The sequence below is a fragment of the Varroa destructor genome, unplaced genomic scaffold (genome assembly GCF_002443255.2).
Source record: "Varroa destructor unplaced genomic scaffold, Vdes_3.0 BEIS01000002.1, whole genome shotgun sequence".
In the NCBI taxonomy this organism is placed as follows: Eukaryota; Metazoa; Arthropoda; class Arachnida; order Mesostigmata; family Varroidae; genus Varroa; species Varroa destructor.
Window position 1 is genome coordinate 6,477,672 of NW_019211455.1, and position 20,379 is coordinate 6,498,050.

Here is a 20,379-nt window from a genome sequence, read left to right on the forward strand (position 1 = left end):
TTTGCCCCAAAACGTATATCATCGTAGGCACTAGAAGTACACGATGCCAATACAACGAAATGACGGTGATGAGGCAGATTACGACAACGAGCTCAACAGCCATCGCTGGCCGATCAACGAGCTGGTTGGCTTATCAAATGACTCTTCGCTGATATCCGAACGATGACGACAGTGGCAACAGGCAAATAAGTAATTCTGATATTCTGCAGCTTTTTCGGTGCGCTGCTGGGTTGTTTTTATCGTCGTCTGCCAAAGATAATAGGTGTTAATCCCAGATTCGTGTCGTTTGTTTGTGTCTTAGCTAGCGAGGCACAAATTCAAGATAAAATAGACACCAAATAACGAAAACCCTTTCTCCGCAACGGGATTTGCGGCTTCACTGGGCCGCCGCCGCCGCCGCCGCCGCCGCCACCGCCGCAGCAGCGGTAGCGGCGGCGCTGCCATTCAAAATGAAGGAGGGCGAGAGAAAAAGAGGATGGGGGCTGCTAGTGGGGTGTCTCATATCGATGCGTATCAGCTCGGACCGACCAGTATGCTTCGGCGTTCTTCATCGTCTCCCGTTCAGCTCCGACAGCGTCATACGTTTGGGCGGACACGTTCGATCCTCAAGCCAACAACATAAAGTAGACAGCGTCAAAATGTGCTCTTAGTCACTGTTGTTACTATAGCTATTCCTGTAGCCGTGTTACTATTATTGGTCTGATGAGAAATTGGTTTTTCGGCCCTGCCCAGTTGTTGTCGTTGTGAACGTCTTCACCGAAAAGTAATCTTCATTACCGCCATCACCACTACGACCGCCAATCGCAATGGCAAAAGATACAAATGAACAGATCGTTCCATTCGGAACAACGTCAGCGAAGGCAGTTTAGGCGGCTAGAGCGGAGGTGGTCAGTTATCCGATATTAAAAGACTGGGCACAAGTTCGAAGACGACAATATTTTTGCTATATACTTGTACGTAGGTACGTAGGTTGAGGAAAGCAAGCGATAGCCAACAACTAAACTGGCCGCGTCTACAGGTTGCTTGGTCAACTATAGGCATTTCCCCGCACGGCCTGCTACAAAACGTCGCCAGACGGCGGCGGCGGCGGCACTTCTGACGACGCCTTCTGGCGACCTGATCGCCACTCGCCTCTAAAATTCGGAAATTAAGTGATGTTAAGGAAAAATCCCATCCGCTAGGTCAATGGAGTGGTCTAGAAAAAATGTCTTTGTTGTAATAGATAATTGGTAGGGCAATCAAAATAGAACTCGTGCTCATAGCGTTTCATACTGCTGTATAAATTGACCAGAAGAAAATTTCGCATAGCCCGGTCTTGCTGGGGCTGCCGGACCCGTTTGGCTTGACCCTTTCCGGTCTCTTTTTCTTCACTAATGGAAAAAAATTTAAAACTACTGTACAGCGTCTGACAGAGGAGAGGAGTGATAAACAGGGAAAAAGGAAAAAAAAACTGATGGATAGATAAGAAAGCTCTTTAAAGGAGAACGACGTTGCTACGATGCCATCGTTGCTGTTCCTTGCGTTGATGATGAAGATGCGATTCGAATGATAACGAAGATTGATCGGCTGTTAATGATATTTCTAATGGCTTCTTCGTCGTCGTCTACTACTACTCATCCACTGACTGCTTGTGGCTGTCATTCCTCTCTAGATTTTTGTCTTTCTTTCAGTTTTTTGGCTTTATTGGCTCATTCGCTGGTGTTTGTGAGGTGCGCCCGCTTCTTTTGCGGGACGCTCAACAACGCGATCGAGGGCCAGAGGAGGAAGACAGCCCACCTCAGAACTCCAATTAAGCGTTAATCCGTGTGAGTGTGGTGGTACGCGCTAAAATGTTTCGTTGTCGACTGTTGTCTATCGATAGCAAACGCTACGCACGAAGGAACGGTGAGAGGGCGAACGCCTGAGGAATCTGCCATTTGACTCACTTAATGCAGGCCGGTGCCGCAGATGTTGCTTCGTTTACGTAACGCAATGTACGTACGTACCGCTGTAATTTTGTTATTGCCACGCCACTGTTGCTCTATGTGGCATGTGTACGTGTATGTGACTTGTTAACTGTGATCCGATCAACTAAATTCAACTTTGCAGCCATATCGTCCGGTCATACAGGCGACGCACGCCGAAATTGCATTCGCCTGTTTCGTATCAACGAGAGACGAGCGTATCACAGCAACAGCGTAAGGTACGTCACTTTGGCTTCGGACCATGGCGGCGGTGGCTTCGAGCCTCGTTTCGATCGGTCGGTCTCCCTGTCTTGGTAACGCACCGCCCTAATCGGCGTAGGCACTGTGAAAAGTTTTCAACCAAACGGGATTGACGCTGCTGCTATGATTTCTGGTGCAACGACAGAGCGCAGGCGCTCAACGTCGGATACGGGCCACGATCGCGTCGCATCTGTTTTGGTCGGCTATTTTTTGCCATCGTCGTTACCTTTTTGTACTGCGGCGTTCACCAACAACTCAGCCGGCTGTCAGTCCGACTATCTTGATGGCATCGATTGGCTGACGGACACTGCGGTGATAGTATATAATAGATATTGGTTAATTTGGTAGCTCATCTTAGCTAATAAAAGAGTTATTCAGTGAATCAGCGCATCACTGGTAGGTTGCGAGCTTCACTGAAATCATATGAAAAAAATGAACCAATGGAAGCGAGGTGAATTTAACCGGTTCGGCTTAGCAGCATTGAAGTCATCAAGACACAGCAACGGCAGAGATAGCCAATGGAACACTGCGACTTGTTTGTGGCAGAAAGCGACGCGTGAGGTCATGCTGCGGTAGACCCCCCTGCCTGCGATAGAGAGTGGGTGATGGAGGCCATAAGCAAAGCGTTGCCGTTCCGTGTCAGGGGCTTATTTACATGTCTATCATCAAACAAACCGATGGCCATGCTGCTGCTGCTGATGATGATGATGATAATGATTATTGCCCCGTAAAAAGTATTAACATTATGATCGAACGAACACGGAACAGCGGTGTCGTTGTTAGATAAGTGGCAAATCAATAATCAGAAGACAGGTCAAAGTGCCACCAGGTCCGGTTTCTAGCACCATGGTGAGCCCATGAAGCCTCATGTCGTATGAGGTCAGCTTGAGGCCTAACATGAAAGTGGCTGGTCGACCGAAGCCACTTCGGCCATTATCTAACAATACTGGACCTATTAGTTATATCCTCTATCACTTTCGACAGTAACATCCTAATGATTTAAGTACGAAACACAATTATTATCAAGCAATTCTGCATACAGTGAAGTATGGCATGCAATTATTTGACAATCAATTTATTCACCCTGTCCCATGTACAACATAATTCTTCGTAGGGAAAAGTTTTCTCTGCGTATTTATTCTAGACAAAAGCTTGTAAGATATGTATGGGAGTTTGCGTGTGATTGCCGAGATGCGTTTCAGGCCATCAGTTAATGAGCAGAGGGGGCCATTACATGTGAGCGCCATGTGTGGCAATGGTTGCTTAGCCTACCGGTTCTCTTCGGTGTGAAAACATTTCACTGCCCTGTTCTGCGCAGGCGAAAATGCTGCTCCAGAGCGTTTGCCTCGACTTGTTAATGCTGTTCGTTTTCTACTTCTGCCGCTATAGTTTGCTGCTACTCGGAATGTCGCCGTTTACCCTGTACGAAACACACAAGTGCGAGATACCCAATCAACGACCCAATTGGTTCAATGCCAAATCTTCGCTCCCATATTTACCACGCTCTTGTTGAGGTATTCTCGGTGGTGAGGGCGAAACCACCATGAAAGCTATTTGTATGCCTTCTTGGACCTTTGTATTCAGCGATGCGCTAAAATGTTCCAGCAGCTCCTGTAATTTTCCCACCCTGAATACGCGCTTGATCCCTACCGAGCATAAAAAAAAGTTAAAATAGGTACTCCCGTCCTTGTACGTGTCGTAAGGCTATCGTATCGTCCCTTGTCTGCCACCTAGTACCTACTATTATAATATGTGTAAGTCTGAGACAACCAATAGCAATCTGACTCGACGATACTTTCAAGAAAACGTCAAGCGTTTACCATGTCAACCGGTTGTTGAGCGACTTCGGAGTAAACAATCTGGACATTTCGTTGGATCAGTGATAGGTCGGTTATTAGTCTCGGTTTTAGCTTAATAACAAATGCGAATTGCCATGGACGATGATGGTTTAACAATGGAAAGGGTGAAGAACGTGTACCGTTGCACAACGACTATTGACGGAACGGTGGCGCAGCGCAAACCCACTTCCAATAGATCCTGATCTCTAATGCCCTTTGATTGTCGACTGGTACCAGCGTCAGAGAAAGATGAAGATCATAGCTCACCAACGAATAGCGATGCGGGTAAATAGACAGTGACGAAAAACGCGAGCAGTTTGGACTCGAAAGACGAAACCAATTCAGCTATATGAGCAAGGAACACTGGCGGATTCTCAAGTAGCGTTCTACTGCATTGCTAACCATTATACGGGGAGAAAGCTGTACCAAGATACCCTGCTTTATTTCCAATTCGGTCCACCATACCCAAGTGGCTGCGGTTCAGCTGATATATCGAGTGCCAAAGCTAAAAGTTAGTCAGTAATCCGGTATCTGGAAGTGAAGCTGACCCACACACAACGGCAGTGCTGCATCGCTGCACCCCACAGTCTGTAGAGCCCAGGAAATTTATATTTCAATACGTTGTTTGTTTTCTTATTATCGCCGTTGTTATGAGCGACAGCTTTAAAATGCGGTTTCTTAGGGCAGCTATGCAACGTTGCTAGTGGGGCTGTTGGCCGAGAGACGGAGGTAGGAATCAAACGCCGCTGAATAGATCAAAGGCGTTAGTCATAGATCATCTGCCCGATTGACTTCCTGAGTCATGATTGATAATTTTAGCTAGACCGCAAAAAAAAACGTTTCTACATAAAAACGCTATGTAACAGCATTTACAAGAATCGTAAGAAATGCGCATGTGCTTATTATATACGTACACACACGCAGACCTATGCGTGTATGTTAATGTAGATAATGTCCTCTGTTGGTCAGTCCGTTCATCCATACCCAGCGTCACATTTTGCAGAGTAATAGTAGTGTTAATAGTATCTCATTAGTAAGCGTCATGTCCGGTGCTAATCCCAATTTGCGTCTGGTCACGTCGTCGTCGTCGCTATTTTTGAAGCCATCGTGGCCGTCGCTTGCTCGCGTCATCTTTGCTCGTAGTTGTCTCGGCAATAGCTAAGCCTACTACGAGCAAATAGCGTATTGATTACGATGTTTCTGTGGGAACGAGTGTGTCTGTGTGTTTTGGCTTGTCGTTTGTTCTGTGCGATTATGTGATCTGACAGATAGCTAGGCGACTCAATGCGAGACGCAACTCGATCCGTTTTGACGCTATAACAATCCAGATCACAGAGCGTCACCAACAAATCGATCGACCATCGAACACATCAGCCAGCCCATCAAAGCCAAAGCTCGATGGCGCGAACTTTTCGTCTGTCTAACGTAGCACAAAATGAAAAAAATAAACCGAAAAAAGCTACGCACACGGACGACACAAATAGATGTCGAGTCTCGTCATCGTTGCTGTTGTCTATGTTTCTGTGTAGGCCATAATGTAGCCGACATGACATAGCCGCATACCATGAGACTCTGTTCATTGGCTTCAGCCCTCGACGCGGACGTTCGTTTAGCTTCACATCCGCGCCGGTAGAAACGGCAATGCGTGATGCAACAGCTCGAGAGGTCGTTGGGTGCGCGAACCCGATGTTCGCCGCTGCTATGATCATCACCACCACCACCGCCGCCATCATCGACACCAATAGTGGTAATAGCAGCAGTGAACCAATAGAACGGAGCGGCGAGATAAGCGGGGAAGGAGAAGCGAAACAGCCTAGCGCCCAGGGGAACCGCCACTTTTCCAGACGATTTCTGAACCACTGCGGCTGCTTCTGTCGCTGTTGCGGATGACGAAAATGATACCTATTGATGATTCTGGTGCAGACGAAGTTAGTGCCGGCGTGGGCTGCTACGCAGGCCAAATACGTCAAAGGCGTAGTAATGGCGTGCGGTAGTCGATGCGTTAATTGGTGAATGTTTCACGTTGTCTCCTTCGTCGTTTTTTTGTTCGTCTGCTACTTCTGCGTCTGAGACCATGCAACAGCATGAGCAGTAGCGGCAGTAAAAAGCAAAAGAGTCTAAGCTAATGTCTTCAAGGCATATTAATTGCTTGGTCCTGGCAACCGGTCCAGTCAGCTCACTTGGATCATGGCTGACTGCACGCCATTGCATATTAATAGAAGAATTTAATCATGAGCAGGAACTAGTAGTATTGAAATTACTAATATATTAGCGTGGTATAATGACGATATGCCTGCTTATATAAATACCTCATTTGGGGGATGTGGATCGACGACATGGGCATACAGCGCATGGCTACAACAAATTTATGATAGTACGTAGTAAAAGAGATAATGTCTTTATGACGCGGTTAGCTTATGTATATCAAGGAAGCGATAGGGTAGAAAGAAAGTGGCGAGATATAATGCAAACGGCTCCATTCCACGGCTACTTGCTCTATATTTAAGTTCTCTTACTTCGCAAATAATATGTTAATTAGACTATGTTTAATTTAGACGCCGTGTGGGCATCGTCAAAACTCCACGGTGTCCTTTCGAATCGTGAAAACAATGAGAGGCCTCAACATGCATGAACAGAAGACACGTCTTTTTTTTTATCCGATGAAAGCTGTTCCGAGCCTTCCGACGGCTGCGTTTTCGCCTTCCTCGCAAAACCCTACTGTGAACAAAGGTCCAGTTTCACATAATTACAAATGTCGAATTACCTTCACGCGTTAACCGATGAAAGCGGTTATTGCAAACTTGTCGCAACTTAGCCAAAAGTTCCCAATTAAAGATGGCTGTTGTCAACATGGCTTGATCTCGGTAGAATAGACTGAGACGGGCGCTGACTTGTGCTGCCGGCCGGACCACAAGTCAAACTTTTGCGCTTACTTTATTGCATAGATGTATATACACACACACACACACATTTATCGTCCACTAAAGAAGTCTAATCTAGCCAGCGTATGGAATAGAGCTGACTAACGATTGCATTAGCTAGAACCGCAAGAAATCAAGCTTCCATAACGATCACGGATCGTATGGGAAGCCAAAAATGAATAAACAGGCTGTCAGAACAGACAAACGTCATCGATGAACAGATTAATGCTATTGCTGTTTCAGTCTTCGGTACTTCTGTTGGTGGTAATGACTGCTGTCTCCTTCATTCCAGTGCTACGGTCGATCTTCGTGGCCGTACTCGATAAAAGTATGATATACGGAAAATATATACAGTATGTAAAACGAGTCAAAGAGACCGTAACGACAACATTTTTGCTGATACTGCAGATGCTGTTGATGATTTTTTTGCTTCTGCTATCTTTATTATTATTATTATTGCCGTCGTCATTCACCGGCGGAATACCTCTGATGTCGGGGGGCAAGCTGGAGCGTCTGCCTCGAAAAATTTATGTACGTAACGCGCATTTATAAGTCATCATGGATGAAGTAATGCTAGAGGGCTGGCGTTTCACGTATACGGACTGTTTGCTGGATTCGGGCGTACCTACAGTACGATCACTTCAAATAAAATCTGAGGCAGAGCCAATATGATGCGGGCAGTTTCATCGTTTGTGGGCAAATCTAGGACCGATCAACCACAAACGGTCGCCGCGACATCTTCTTCGACGATTCCTTTTTCCTTTTCTACTATGGCGCGAAGTGGCACTGATGGTGACGGTAAGGCGGCGGCGGCAGCAGCAGCAGGAGCAGCGGCGACGCCGACGACTGCGGTGTATCATCGCTTGAAATACCAATTAGCCCTTTTACGAACGCCTTGATTTGTACTAGCGGCAGCAACGACGATAACAATTGCGACGCGTAGATTTTACGTAAATTCGTTTCGTGTCCTATACGCACTGAAGTTTGTTGAACTAATACTAACAGCTTCAGAAAATTGACGCTGGAGCCGTCGCTGAGCTCATCTGGAAGGTGTTGGGGAAAAATAGAAAGCAGATACTGTTGCAAGCAAGCAAGCAACTGCGTGATTCTGTTCGACCTATTTGTACGTGAGACGGCTGATGTTGTACAAAAGCAAAGGACAACGCCTGAACTAGTTGGTGCCATTGACTAATTGACTTTAATGCTAGGGCACGGTAAAGCTACAAGTGCTAGCTAATATTAAATGGTTGAACAGAAAAAACCACGCGTTTTTATCAGGCGATGAACCTCAACTTTTTTTTATTAGCGATATTCCATCGAAGGCTGTCTATGATGTTTGACACTCTCGAGCGAAAACTGATAGTCGCACTTGCTGTCAATCCATCCAAGAAAACTTCATTTAAAGATGCCCTGTGGCCAAATGTATTCAATCCACGTATCAGCGCGCGAGGCAGCTGTCTCTGAAGTTTACTCTCAGACCGTGCTGGCGGCATCTGCAAGGCGACGATAAGGCTTGTCTGTATTTCTGTGCGCTTTGAAAATAGAAAGCAAACATGAGCTCTCATGCAGCCCAGCTACACTGTGAACAATGTATAGCAGATCCGCCGTCCACGGTTAGCAGTTTCTGGTTTGCAACATCCAAGTATTCAATAACAAAGACTCTTCCTGTTTCCCTTGGCCTGCCTTCGGCCATCGTTGCCAGTTGACGATATCGACCTGGCCTTGCTTCCTCCAATCGTACCTTCTTATACAGAGAGAAAAAAAAAGTAGCTTTTTCCATACTTCTTTTATGCGCCGATTATGGCTCTCCGACTGCTACTGTTCCGCGGATGCTGACCGCTGGTGCACTGCGTAGCATGCGTCTACGCCTGTGTCTGTGTGAATCTAAACGCTGAGAGTAGCGTTATCAGCATTTGCCAGCGTTGACCGGTCGCGGCATTTCTCCTGCTGGCGATGGGAAAACCGTTCGTCCGTCCGAGATTAGGATGAAATGAAAAGCGTAAGTCAGAGGTCACCGGTGCCGCCATTCGGTTAGAAAGCGACAATTGGAAGGCTCTACTGTATACGAGCATTTCATAAATCGAACCTAGCTAATCGAACGGAGCAGATGCTCGCAAGACTGTGAACGATTCGAGCTACCTTATTTTCGATCGTAACTTATCGCTCTAGTTTAATTGCCGTTTTGGGTCAGGTAATGTATCGCAGAAAGTGCTAGCTAATTTAATTAATAAGCAGGAGAATATTATCAATATATAGACATGGCATGTTCGAAATTTTCGAAGTAAATCTTATCTTCGAAGACGAGCCACTTAGTAGCAGCAGCATTGTGTACAAGTTGACTGCTATTATTATTCGAAATGATGGCGCGCATTTTTGGGTGCAATTCGGGGTTTTCGTTGTTGCTAATGAGCTTTGCGGAAACACACATAACAATCTGATTTTTTTTCGTAAAGAACGTTGCTAAAATATATTCAGACGGTTAGTCAATGAACCTGACCGATTGTTATCACTTGCGGTATGCTGTCGGCAATCGTCGACGAAAGAAGCGTATGGCAGGCTGAGCTCCGGCAGGATAATCCACTTCTAAAGCAAAATTAACAAAAGCAAGCGGAAAAAGAACGAGTAGCTATTTTTACGGCACAGTCACAATCTTGAACGCTTATCTATAATAAAATGCATTACAATTTGCTTTAATCGTGAGAAATCGTACCGGGCCGTTACACCAACCGATAAGTTGAGTTCGCGCAATTTTGAAAACTTGTTAAGCTTCTAGAAAATAAAACTGAGTGCAACTTACCTACGAGATGACGATAACTGAAGTTCGACCGTTTTGTTTCTACTCAAAATTCGTGCTTCTCACGCTACTTGCATTTTGGTTAACCCCATTATATAACCATGAGATTTTTATTTTGATTCTCGTTCTCCACTTGCAGTCTGGGAAGATTTTGCGCTCTGGCGAGGAGGCCTACATTCGTGAGGCTGGCGATAGCTGTGGCCGAGGTGAGGATCCGTCGATCTTCGGTATGAAGGTCATACGCCAGTCGACCTGCACGAATTTTCCGCCCAAGCCCAGCAACGGTAACAACAAACCATCGGTCGCCCTCGCGATTCCACCAACTGGGTCCTCGGTGGCCACCATGCCAAGACTGCGGCCAGGCAAGCCCGCTGCTCCGCATCGCCCAGCTCCTCCATCGCTCATTCCGTCGTTCCACGATAACAGCGACCCATATTGGTATCGGCCGGTATCGACTAAACCCTGGAAGCGGATTAAGACGCACTCGGCTGACTCGGATCGCGTTAATGAGATTCCATCAACTGCAAAATCCAACTCACCCCTTTCGTGGACATTCATATTGACAGTCTGCATGCTATTGCAAACTGCATTAATAAAATGACGCGTACCGGAAACTCAGCTCAATGCTATCCTCGTTAGATAATATTGATTGATTGATCGATCGATCAAACCATTGATCTCGATTAATTGATTGTTGCCTTCAGCGAACCACCAGTCAGCCAATCATTAACGGTTCTTAGTTCTCCTTCAAGAAACTGGGGCAATTTTGTACAAATAGCTAACGAGGACGATAATACAAACACATGCTTCTATCTGATACAATCATTTGCCAAGCAAGGACTAGCAGCATCAGAAATCAGCTATTGAGAGTGGGGTGCTTTGATCGATCCGAATTGGAATTAAGCCCAGTAAACGAACAATTAATATTGGCGTGTGATACCAACTTGAAGATACGGTGATGTACGTCTGCACGGATCGTATATATCGCATCACGGGTGTCCATCGATGTGCGTTCTACAGGCAGAATGCGCCAATGAAGAGAAGAATTATTCTCATATGGTTCCCCCCATCCCCTCTTCTCCTCCTAGCGACGCCTGGGGAAACAGCAACTTTTGATCTCCTTGTAAACTATTCCGATTGCTGAAACCGGTTGAAGTGAGCGTTCAATCAACTATTCAGGGCCAATCGGTTATTTTTAGCAATAGCTTAGTATATAATAATATATTGTACATACAAAGATCGTATACAGAATATTACTAGAGGTGGTGATAAGTATTACGAAAACCAAGAGGATCACTGTTATCGTAGCCATGTATGAGGTCAAAATGATGTGACTATAACGTGATATTTCAACAAATTCATGTAAAATTTAGTCCTGAACACATTCGAATGTATGAAACAATTCAGTCTAGAGACGCGTTAAATCCGATATGCGTTTGCCCACACTCACAAACACGATAAAAATGGCAAAAATTACAACCAATTGCTAAAATGGCAGAAACACGGTGAGGAGTAAGAGTAAAAAATGAAAAAAAAAAAAAAAAAAAAAAGTCTATACGACGAAAAAAACACTTGCAACTATACACATGCTGCTAGAATAAGAACAGCGATATTTAGTTCAGGCTAAACAAAAAAAACAACAACACACGGAGCGAGAGAGAGCCACGTCCTACCTTTTATAAGAGTATTTAATAATTATAAATATTAATTTAATTGCATGCTGTTATGAAAACAAGTAAGGAAACCCTAGACACGTTGAAGTACAACAACAAGCAGACGTAAAATGGGCGGAAAAGAAAAGAGATAATCTGCCTGAAACGTAATAGTAATAATATAATTTTCGTAATAATTTATACCGTTCCCCGTACAATCCCTAGCCCAAGTGTGATTATAGCACGGGAACGTATCTATGTACATAGCGAAGGTAATGAAGGGGGCATGACAGCTTGCCCCCGTCAATGCCGCTGTACTCCGAAGTTATTTTATGAAAAGGTAATTTTTCGGGTCGTTTTCGTTTTTTACTCATTTTTTTTTATTTTTGATTCACACAAACATACTTATAGACAACATCGACATTTGTTTTTCTCTGGGCATGTATGATTAATGCATAAGTGTAGGAAACAAATTAACGTATGGCAAAAAAAAAAAAGAGAATCTCCTAAAATTTGCTAGAACATCTCATTATGTCTATCTGTTATAAGTTCTGAGCAAGGTAACGGATATGACCCTAAAGGAAAACGTCAAATAATCACATAAATATATTAAGCAGTTGTCAAGATGAATACTGGACGGAAACGATCTTGGCCAGTCTGCTACGGATACTAATTCAGAAGCAGCTGTAAAACTCGGTCAGCAAAACTGAATGGGGAGAACAGATATATACAAATCTATGTATTTTAATGATATGTATTAAATAAGCAAGCAATGGATAACGGGTACCGAACCATTGCACTAGGTGATCTGCGGTTAAATTTTACCGAAATGATTCTGTCAGACAGTATCTTTTACGTTTCAACAAGAGTCACCCAATATTTTTCTCAACGATGTACATAAAATGTTTATAATTTATTTAATAAATTTTAGTTAAGAGTTTATGCATTGTATTTTTATTCATTAACGATTCGAGCCGTTATCAGCTTGAGCGGCGTTTTATAAACTAGTGGTATTTAAACGGGCCCTTGTAGCTTCTCTCCAGGCTCCTTCTTTTGAACTTCACGGACGATGAGACAGAGGAGAAGGGGGCTCGAATAGGATCGTAGATTGACCAGGCAGCCACGCATTCGCGTGTATAAATGCGAGGTCAGGTTTTCTGTAGGGTGCGCACAGGGCCTTGAAGCCGGCCAGTAAAAGCAGTAGAAAGACGCAAATGGACCTGTTCAGAGCAGCCGAAACGACGATAGCGACTGTAGGCGCAGATAACGAACGGTAGGCAAACACAATAGGCCGTATAGCAAACGGTACGAAGCTAATCGTCGTAGTATTAATGTCTTCCTCAGCAACGATACGGCAATATAACAACAATGGCACCAGTTGGCGGATAGTAACGTGTGAGTTGCTAGCTAGTGGATATATTAACTTTATCGGAAGGCAAAGGCGCAGAGAAAAAAATACATAGGTAACAGGGAAAAAAATACATATACAATTATGATAAAGAGTAATAAATAGTCGTTGCTACCGACAGTTATTTTAGCATTGCTATCTGTAAAAGAATGCCTGGGTGGCAAGATCGCAATGGGTTGGCCGCGGGTAAAATAAACAACTTATCCATGTTCGATCTGGTCTTTTCGTCGTCTCGATCGTCAACCGTGTTCGATTTTTATGTCGCTCGATACCCAGGCTTGGTGTACATACTGGCTTTTATCTCTTTAAGTGAGTTACTAAAATCTAAACTATAAAGATCGCTTACACTATGTGACTATGTATCACCATTTTAGATGAGGCTACACTCAACTATCATCAGCTATCATTCAGCTATGGGAATCAACTATCGTGCAATCGATCAGCTCGATAAATTTTACATGACATAACAGTACAATACGGACATATATGTTTGAACTGTTCAATCGAAAGGCCGCTCGAGAAACAGGCCTCAGTACACACAACCCATTTGTGTACTGAACAGCCCATCAGGTCTGAGAAAAGAAGGCCGATAGCAAAGGTTTCTCCTGCATTTTCTTTTCTATCTGTTCGCTTTGATCTATATGTACCTACTTGCGTGTTGTTACTATACGTCCGTAAGCCAGTATGTATTTATACGCATATTTAAGCGTTCGAAAAAAGATGCCTTCGTGACTTGTTGGCTTCGCACAGCCACAGCTATAGCGGCGGCGGCGGCGGTGGTGGTGGTGGTGGTGATGGAGGATCGTGGACAGCAGAGCTCACGAGCCGGAAGAAGGAAAAAGAAGCGAATCATCGTTTCAGGTAAATCTTCAACTCACCGATTACCGTCCATCCATCCGTCCGTCCGTCATGGACGGCTGTTCTCCGCCGTTCTGCTACATGAGCAACTGCTATTGTTGTTACTGTAGCTTTGGGGTGGTATTCAGGCTACAGGTTACCTCGTGTTGTTATTGCTGTTGCCGGTGCTTAAGATGATGACTATAATAACGACTGATGATGATGATTTTGAGGTTCACATGAGCGTGCTTTGAGGCGGGGGCAGGTGAGGCGGTTGGACGCGACGAGAAGAAGGCGGTACGCAGATGTGAAACAGACCTAAAACAAGCTGCACGACGATGCCGACGCTAGTGAGCAGCAGCACGACGACGAATAGCATGATTATGACTAACAGTAGAACTCGATGTATGAAACTGAAGATTTCTTTGACGACGACAACAGCAACAGCAGCGTCGACAACAAGCCACACAAAATAGCCTGGAGCGGCAGAAACAGCAGAAGGGAACAGATTGACAATATCAGCAGCGTAACTCTTTCTCTCCCTCTGCTGCGCATCGACTTCTCGGCTATCAGCATCTTTTAGGGCTAGGCCTATTGGATGGACCAGGTCATCACAAGGCACGAAGACTTCCAGTATTACACAGGATTGCTGAGGCTTCATCCGATTCCTACGTACGCTGCGATTCGGGCATCGAAACGACAAGAACTGCAAAGGTTTTGGTGCAATGACTGCGCGAAAATGGCCGACGCGCAAGGCATGCTCGAACAGTTAGTGAGGGCTTAATTTGTGCGCTTCATGCTATTTATTTACGCCACAAGCAGTGGACAGTGTTGGCTAGAGAAGTTCTGGGCAGAGAAGCATAAGAAGGGTTAGCTTTCCGCAGGAAGGACTTGATTCAGAGAGTGTGCTGTTGCTACTGCCGATGCATTGAATCAATGTGCGAGAAAACAGCGAGAGATCAGATGTGGAAGCGTAGTGTCTTGTGCACACGAAAACGAAGAAGCTATTAGGGACATCCGGTGCGGTGCTATGCTGTAGGCCGTCAAACATAGCTGGCTTTGTCAGTTCACGCTACGTACGAGAACGCAGCCAAGCAAGGAAATAAGCGATCAACAAGTTAGTTGGCTGGCTTGAGAGGTCGAGTGAGCGGTAGAGTAGGCGTGCAGGCGGGCGGGCGAGCGGGCGGACGGACGGACGGGAAGGAAGGTAGGTTAACGAGTAGGCGACACAAGCAGATAGATGCAGCACGAACGAGGAGCACCGTTGGCAGACGAGCAGAACAAGATGACGCCTGGAGGCGCATCGTCATTGCCTTAGCTCAATTTAGCTGGTGCATCAACTCGCGAAGCGTGGGCCCGAATCAGCAGATGATAAAGGTGAAACAGAGTCGGAGCGAATCGTCTTCGAATCGTTTCAATAGTTACCCTCTCTGACCACTGAGACAAAGCAGAGGACGGGAACTAGATGCTATTGGTGCAATGCTGTGGTCGATTATATATTCAAGACGATAATAGCGAATCGGGTTCGTGCACATGGAGTACGGCAAGCATCTTGGGTTCATGGTTTATCTTTCGTTTCGAGCATAAGAGCCAATAGATAAATAGCAATGACGCAGAAAACAGAAGAAACTAAACAGCTCAGAAAATCCATTCCACACGAATCCAAAACACAGGGAATCCTATCGACGATCAATGAATCGGCGCCCTATCCACAATTCTAGGAATACGTACGAGCCGCGCCCGCAACAGGAATTACATCAGTAGTAGCAGCAAACGCCAGGAACGACGAAAGTCAAAAAAAAACACGAAGAAAGGAATATTACATCACTCGATACGATGCCGTGGGCTGACATGCTTCCGCTGCTCCCGAGCACAGCGCTCGGGCAAGCGTAGGCGACCGATGGCGATGGCGCACTACGTATATCTAGATATACCAAACAGAAGAAGCGTTACGAACAAAAACTAAAAGGAAGCCAATATTATATAGCCAAATTAGCCGGCCGATAGCGGTAGAACAATGTGTAAGAAAGGCGACAAAGGCCAAAGCGATCGCAATTGGCCTCGGCTACTAGAAAAGCCAGCGGTTGATGTTTCCGACAATGCTTCGTTCACGGGCTCAATGTGACCAGTCACTGCTGGTCAGTTACTTTTCCTACTGGTTGGATTCACTCTGGTAAGGAGAAATCTGAGGCTGATGCGGGCATCCCTGTCCGTCCGCCCGTAGGCACTACAGTTTACACTGAACTGGATAATCAGTGTCTTTGCCAACCTCATTGATATAGTCTATTATATCGTAAAATCTAGAAACTGCTTAGTAGCCGACTCAAATCCTAGAAACGGGGTATTCTTTGAATGCGATTCAGGTCCGAATATCGGATCTACTATCGTATAGAAATAATTTTAAAAGTGTCATACAGCTCTTATGATTTTCTACCCTTTGCGATTACGACAGATGCCATTACCTGTAGCTGGATAACGACACACATATATGTATATATAATAACTTGGGGGGTAGATATAGATTTCAGACAAGAACCGTTGCATTTTGCAGCTTTTATATAAGTTGTTGCCCCTTGGAGTAGGATGATTTACCACAAATGACAATTGAGGGGTCATTACTTTATGTGTCAGCCATGTACCTACCATTGCCCCATGAATATGCCAAGTATCTATGTTCTTTTTTTTCTTTTATCTAGTAACATTCGGAGACCTTCCCAAACGTGTTTCAGTCAGTCAGATTCAATTGTCCCATCTGGTCGAGGTTTGGACGCACGCGCGATCAGAGATTTGGATATGGCTTCTTCTCTAACACTGTATTAAAAAAAAAAAGCTGCAACTTAAGTTCATCTTATTTTTTATTCACTTATAAAGTTAATTGTATTGTACAAGGGTAGCTAAGTGTTGTCATCACATTGCAGTATATTCTCAGCTTATCAACAGATGCCAATTGACGTATATATAATCTTCTAGGATAATAAGAGCAGTTATTATCACCGACTGATAACGAATCACCAAGTGACCAGCGGGTGTTACAGTGCAACGCTACCAATAGCTACAACGGCTCTTCGGTAGAGGCAGCCGGACCCATTGTCGCGATGCTACTGCTTCAGGCGGGATAAAGCGCTGCTGATGTTCCTGTTAAATGAGATTGTAATGAGGATTATTCGGGCGTTAGTGAGGTGACTGGGGTAACAGGGGGATTGAAGGGCAGGGGGTACTAAATTGATGAGCGGCGTATTGATAACATTCGCGTTACCACCTGCCTCAGCGTCGCTACTGATGAGGGAACTCGTGCTACGCGCGAATGAGAAGACTACAGAGGAAAGAGAAGCATTTTTACCACGTGCGCGTCGGCAGCTGCCCCGAGAGGCCCAGTGTGTGAAGCGAACGATCTGTCAGGTAGTATAGGACGCGAGTTGAAATCCCAACCTGACTCCTATGTCAGATTGGGACTGCGGGATTATTAGCGAGAGGGTGCGGGAGGCATCAGTGAGGTGAACGAAAGGACCAGCCGTCTAAACATTCAGAGATCTTTCCTATAAAATAACAGTAACCAGTATAAGATGAAGCTTCGTTTTGCATGGCATCCATTCATCGCGAAAAATCAATTGAGCGGCAGCAATGCTGTTTAGCATAAACGGTAAAAGCAAGCGAGCCAATTTATAGATAACTGGAAATATGCTAATGCATGATGCATGCATGCACGCATGAATGTAAACGCTTGTGATGACGGGCACCGAAAAAAACATCGATTCAAAACGTACGTATTCATAGCACGGTCACGTCGAATTAATGATGGGTTAATGTGATCTCTACTTATCAAGCCTATTAGAAACATATTATATTTGTTTTTTTTTTTTGCTTATTTATTTATTATTATATTATTATATATTTTGGTGAATTTTTGAGACGAACGTATAAATCAGTAACCGCTAGATTGTGCTGTCTCATCACTAACCTAGTTATTTTCTGATTAATTTGAAATAACAAAGACTCGACATGAGAGGTTGATGGTATTGAGGAGATGACCACCCGCGCACATATATAGCCATGCTAAATTGTCCAAGTAATGTAATAGTTAGTAAAGAACAGATAAGTATGGGGGGTAAGTAGAAGTTATTGTGAACAGGCAAGTTTATTCATTCAGTCACATGGGTATCTACTGTCTCCGACAAGCGTGTGACTTTGCCGTACATTTTTTCCGTTCCAAAAATGGACGACGCACGATTTTTGAATGCAACAGTGAGTCAGTTCGCTGAACTTGCTCAGCTCACTTGTGTACCTATAGTTGTTGACGGGGCTAGACCCGTTGTCGAAGACCTCCCACTTCTCGACGCTGCAGAGACCGCGTAAGTTCGATTTTGGCTAACTGGTGAAAATACCCTACCGCTATTGCTTCTAGATGCAAAACTCTCTCGATTTTCAAGCCCGCTTGACGAAGCTATATTATAAGACGGTAGTGCATTATATGCAGGCAACAATGCTCCGCTACTTGGCGGCATTAGATGGTCGTGTCCATTGTTGAAGTATCCATCGTCGTACTGCTGGACATTATAGGTAGACTGGCTGGATGCATAGCCGCCGAGACTAGCTCCAAGAATCGTAGAGAATGATTGTGACGGCACTGGAGGGACCGGGGGGTTATATGGTTGGTACCTCTTTGACGAGGATGGCATTGGCACAGGGGGGTGTGGCGCAGGCGGATATGGTTGATAATCTGGCACCATTGAAGACGACGGATACGAGAGATATTTCTTCTGGTAGGGCATAGGTTTTTCAATCGGCTGAGTCGGAGGAATGTATTTTTTTGGTGGTGGGTAGGGGGGCATCGGAGGCGCAGGAGGGTAGTGTTTATAGAAGGGCGGTGGTGACGGCGGAGGCGGTGGAAGATATTTCTTTGGTCCTGGAGGCGGTATCGGCGGTAAATAATACTTTGACCTGGGCATTGAAAAGTAGGCATTGGTAGAAGCACCACTAGTAGCAGTATGGCCACGTCCTGCGTAGACGAAAGGCGCGTAATAGTTGTTGTTGGGCGACGGGGTGGAGTTGACGAGGCCGGTGACCATCAGGCCAGCTCCTAGAACAGTGGTAAACTTCATTGTCGTAGCCTGCAGTGAAAATTCGATTAATCCAACCGCAGCCAAATGAAGCGAAAACCTTGAGGTCGTCCCGGCGAGTTGCTAGCCGCCAGCTTATTACGGGTGACAGTTCACCAAGCAACTGGGAATGCTTTAGTGAGACCCTGTTGCTGTTTATATACTGGTTGAGCGCACTGTAATCCTATGGCAAGCCTAATAGCAGCACGGCGCGTGACCTCTTTCCTGTAACTTGTGTACAATGAATGAGCATTTCATTATCAATCAGTTGATTAGCTAAATTTGGTTACTGAATTAAGCCGTAGCAGTCAGACTCGCTATAAGTTTCATATCTAGCGAACTCGCTCTACACGAAGAAAGACCAGACCACGCCTCTGTCCGTGACCGCTTTGTCGTTTAATGATAACGTTACATTGCAAAATTAGAAATTGATACTTCTTACTGCCTGGTCCGACAGAACGGAGGCCATAATTCTCAGCATATTTACAATAGCAGTCTGATTTAGTGGTGAGTAGAAGCTAAGTGTACAGTAAGTGCCTTTAGGATGGACATGTAAGGCTATATATGATATCGCAAACGATTAAGATCGAATCACAACAGGGGTGCCAGACTAAGCTACTTTTATCCTAGCTACACTCGTACAATTACAAAATGAATTCATGGCAACTAAATATTGGCTGCTTTTTTAAGTCGAAGGATAGTTATTAGTCTTCATTGTCTTCACTATGTGACCTTTTTACATAAACAGATCGATTTTCGTCACGGGGCCACCCTGTCGATATCTTCTAAAAATACCACCCCTTTAATTGAAAATGACAAAGTGTCTGTTTCAGGTGACCACAGGTCTACCGCACTCGTCCATGTTACCTAACTCTCTCGCGCCCTGAACCAAAAAAAAAAAAACAAATTAGATAGCAGCTAGATATCGCGTATAACTTTTACATATTTTCATAAAATCATATGTCTTGTGTCGCTTTAAAAATATCGAATAATGTACTGCTTCGCTGGCTGATGATGCGGGAGAGCGAAGAACGTTTTCCCTACGACTTCTTCGTTATGCCTTTTCATTATGTATTTAAATTACGCCTATAAAATATAATGAATCCATAGCTTTCAAAACCCATCAGTGTCAATTACTCAGTAGTAATCATAACAAATGTTTGTTTTTTCTTTCGATTTTGTTCGTCGAGCATCCATCCCTATGATTGATAAGATCAATACGCAAACGCACAGCTCCATCTTACAGATATACTCCGTTAATGGCTATCCATATTTTAATTTGTGGCAGAAGTGGCCAGTTTGGATCGTTCTCTTGTTACTGTTGGCACAATCATTTCATTTCCAACAGATACATAAGCACACAACATATGTCAGCTGCACACTAAACGTCTACTGAAAAACTTACGTCTCTCCTGTGTCCAGCAACGAGACCCAGATAACTTCCCAAATAGGACAGTCGAGATCGAACGAGGACTGAAAAACTGAGGATTAACGCTTAAAATCGTTTTATATTATTCAGTATGTTCTATTGCTTTGTCAGTTATAGGAGCATTGAGATTCGGTTCGTTGTAAGCTTATTGATCATGTAGCGGTAAACATTAGTCTACATACATATATATATATAGTCTA

At 44.7% G+C, this 20,379-nt stretch overlaps 1 protein-coding gene across 5 annotated transcripts in view; it reads left to right on the forward strand.

Annotated features, from left to right (window-relative positions):
* The window catches only part of LOC111244311 (uncharacterized), a 147,536-nt gene extending 135,185 nt beyond the window's left edge, over positions 1 to 12,351 (forward strand). For all 5 annotated transcript variants that reach the window (XM_022791268.2, XM_086981999.1, XM_086981996.1 and 2 more), the window contains one exon: positions 9,897 to 12,351. In XM_022791268.2, coding sequence (XP_022647003.1) covers positions 9,897 to 10,358 — 462 coding nt within the window. In that variant the 3' untranslated portion in view covers positions 10,359 to 12,351. The remainder of the gene's footprint in view (positions 1 to 9,896) is intronic.
* The last annotated feature ends 8,028 nt before the right edge of the window (positions 12,352 to 20,379 follow it).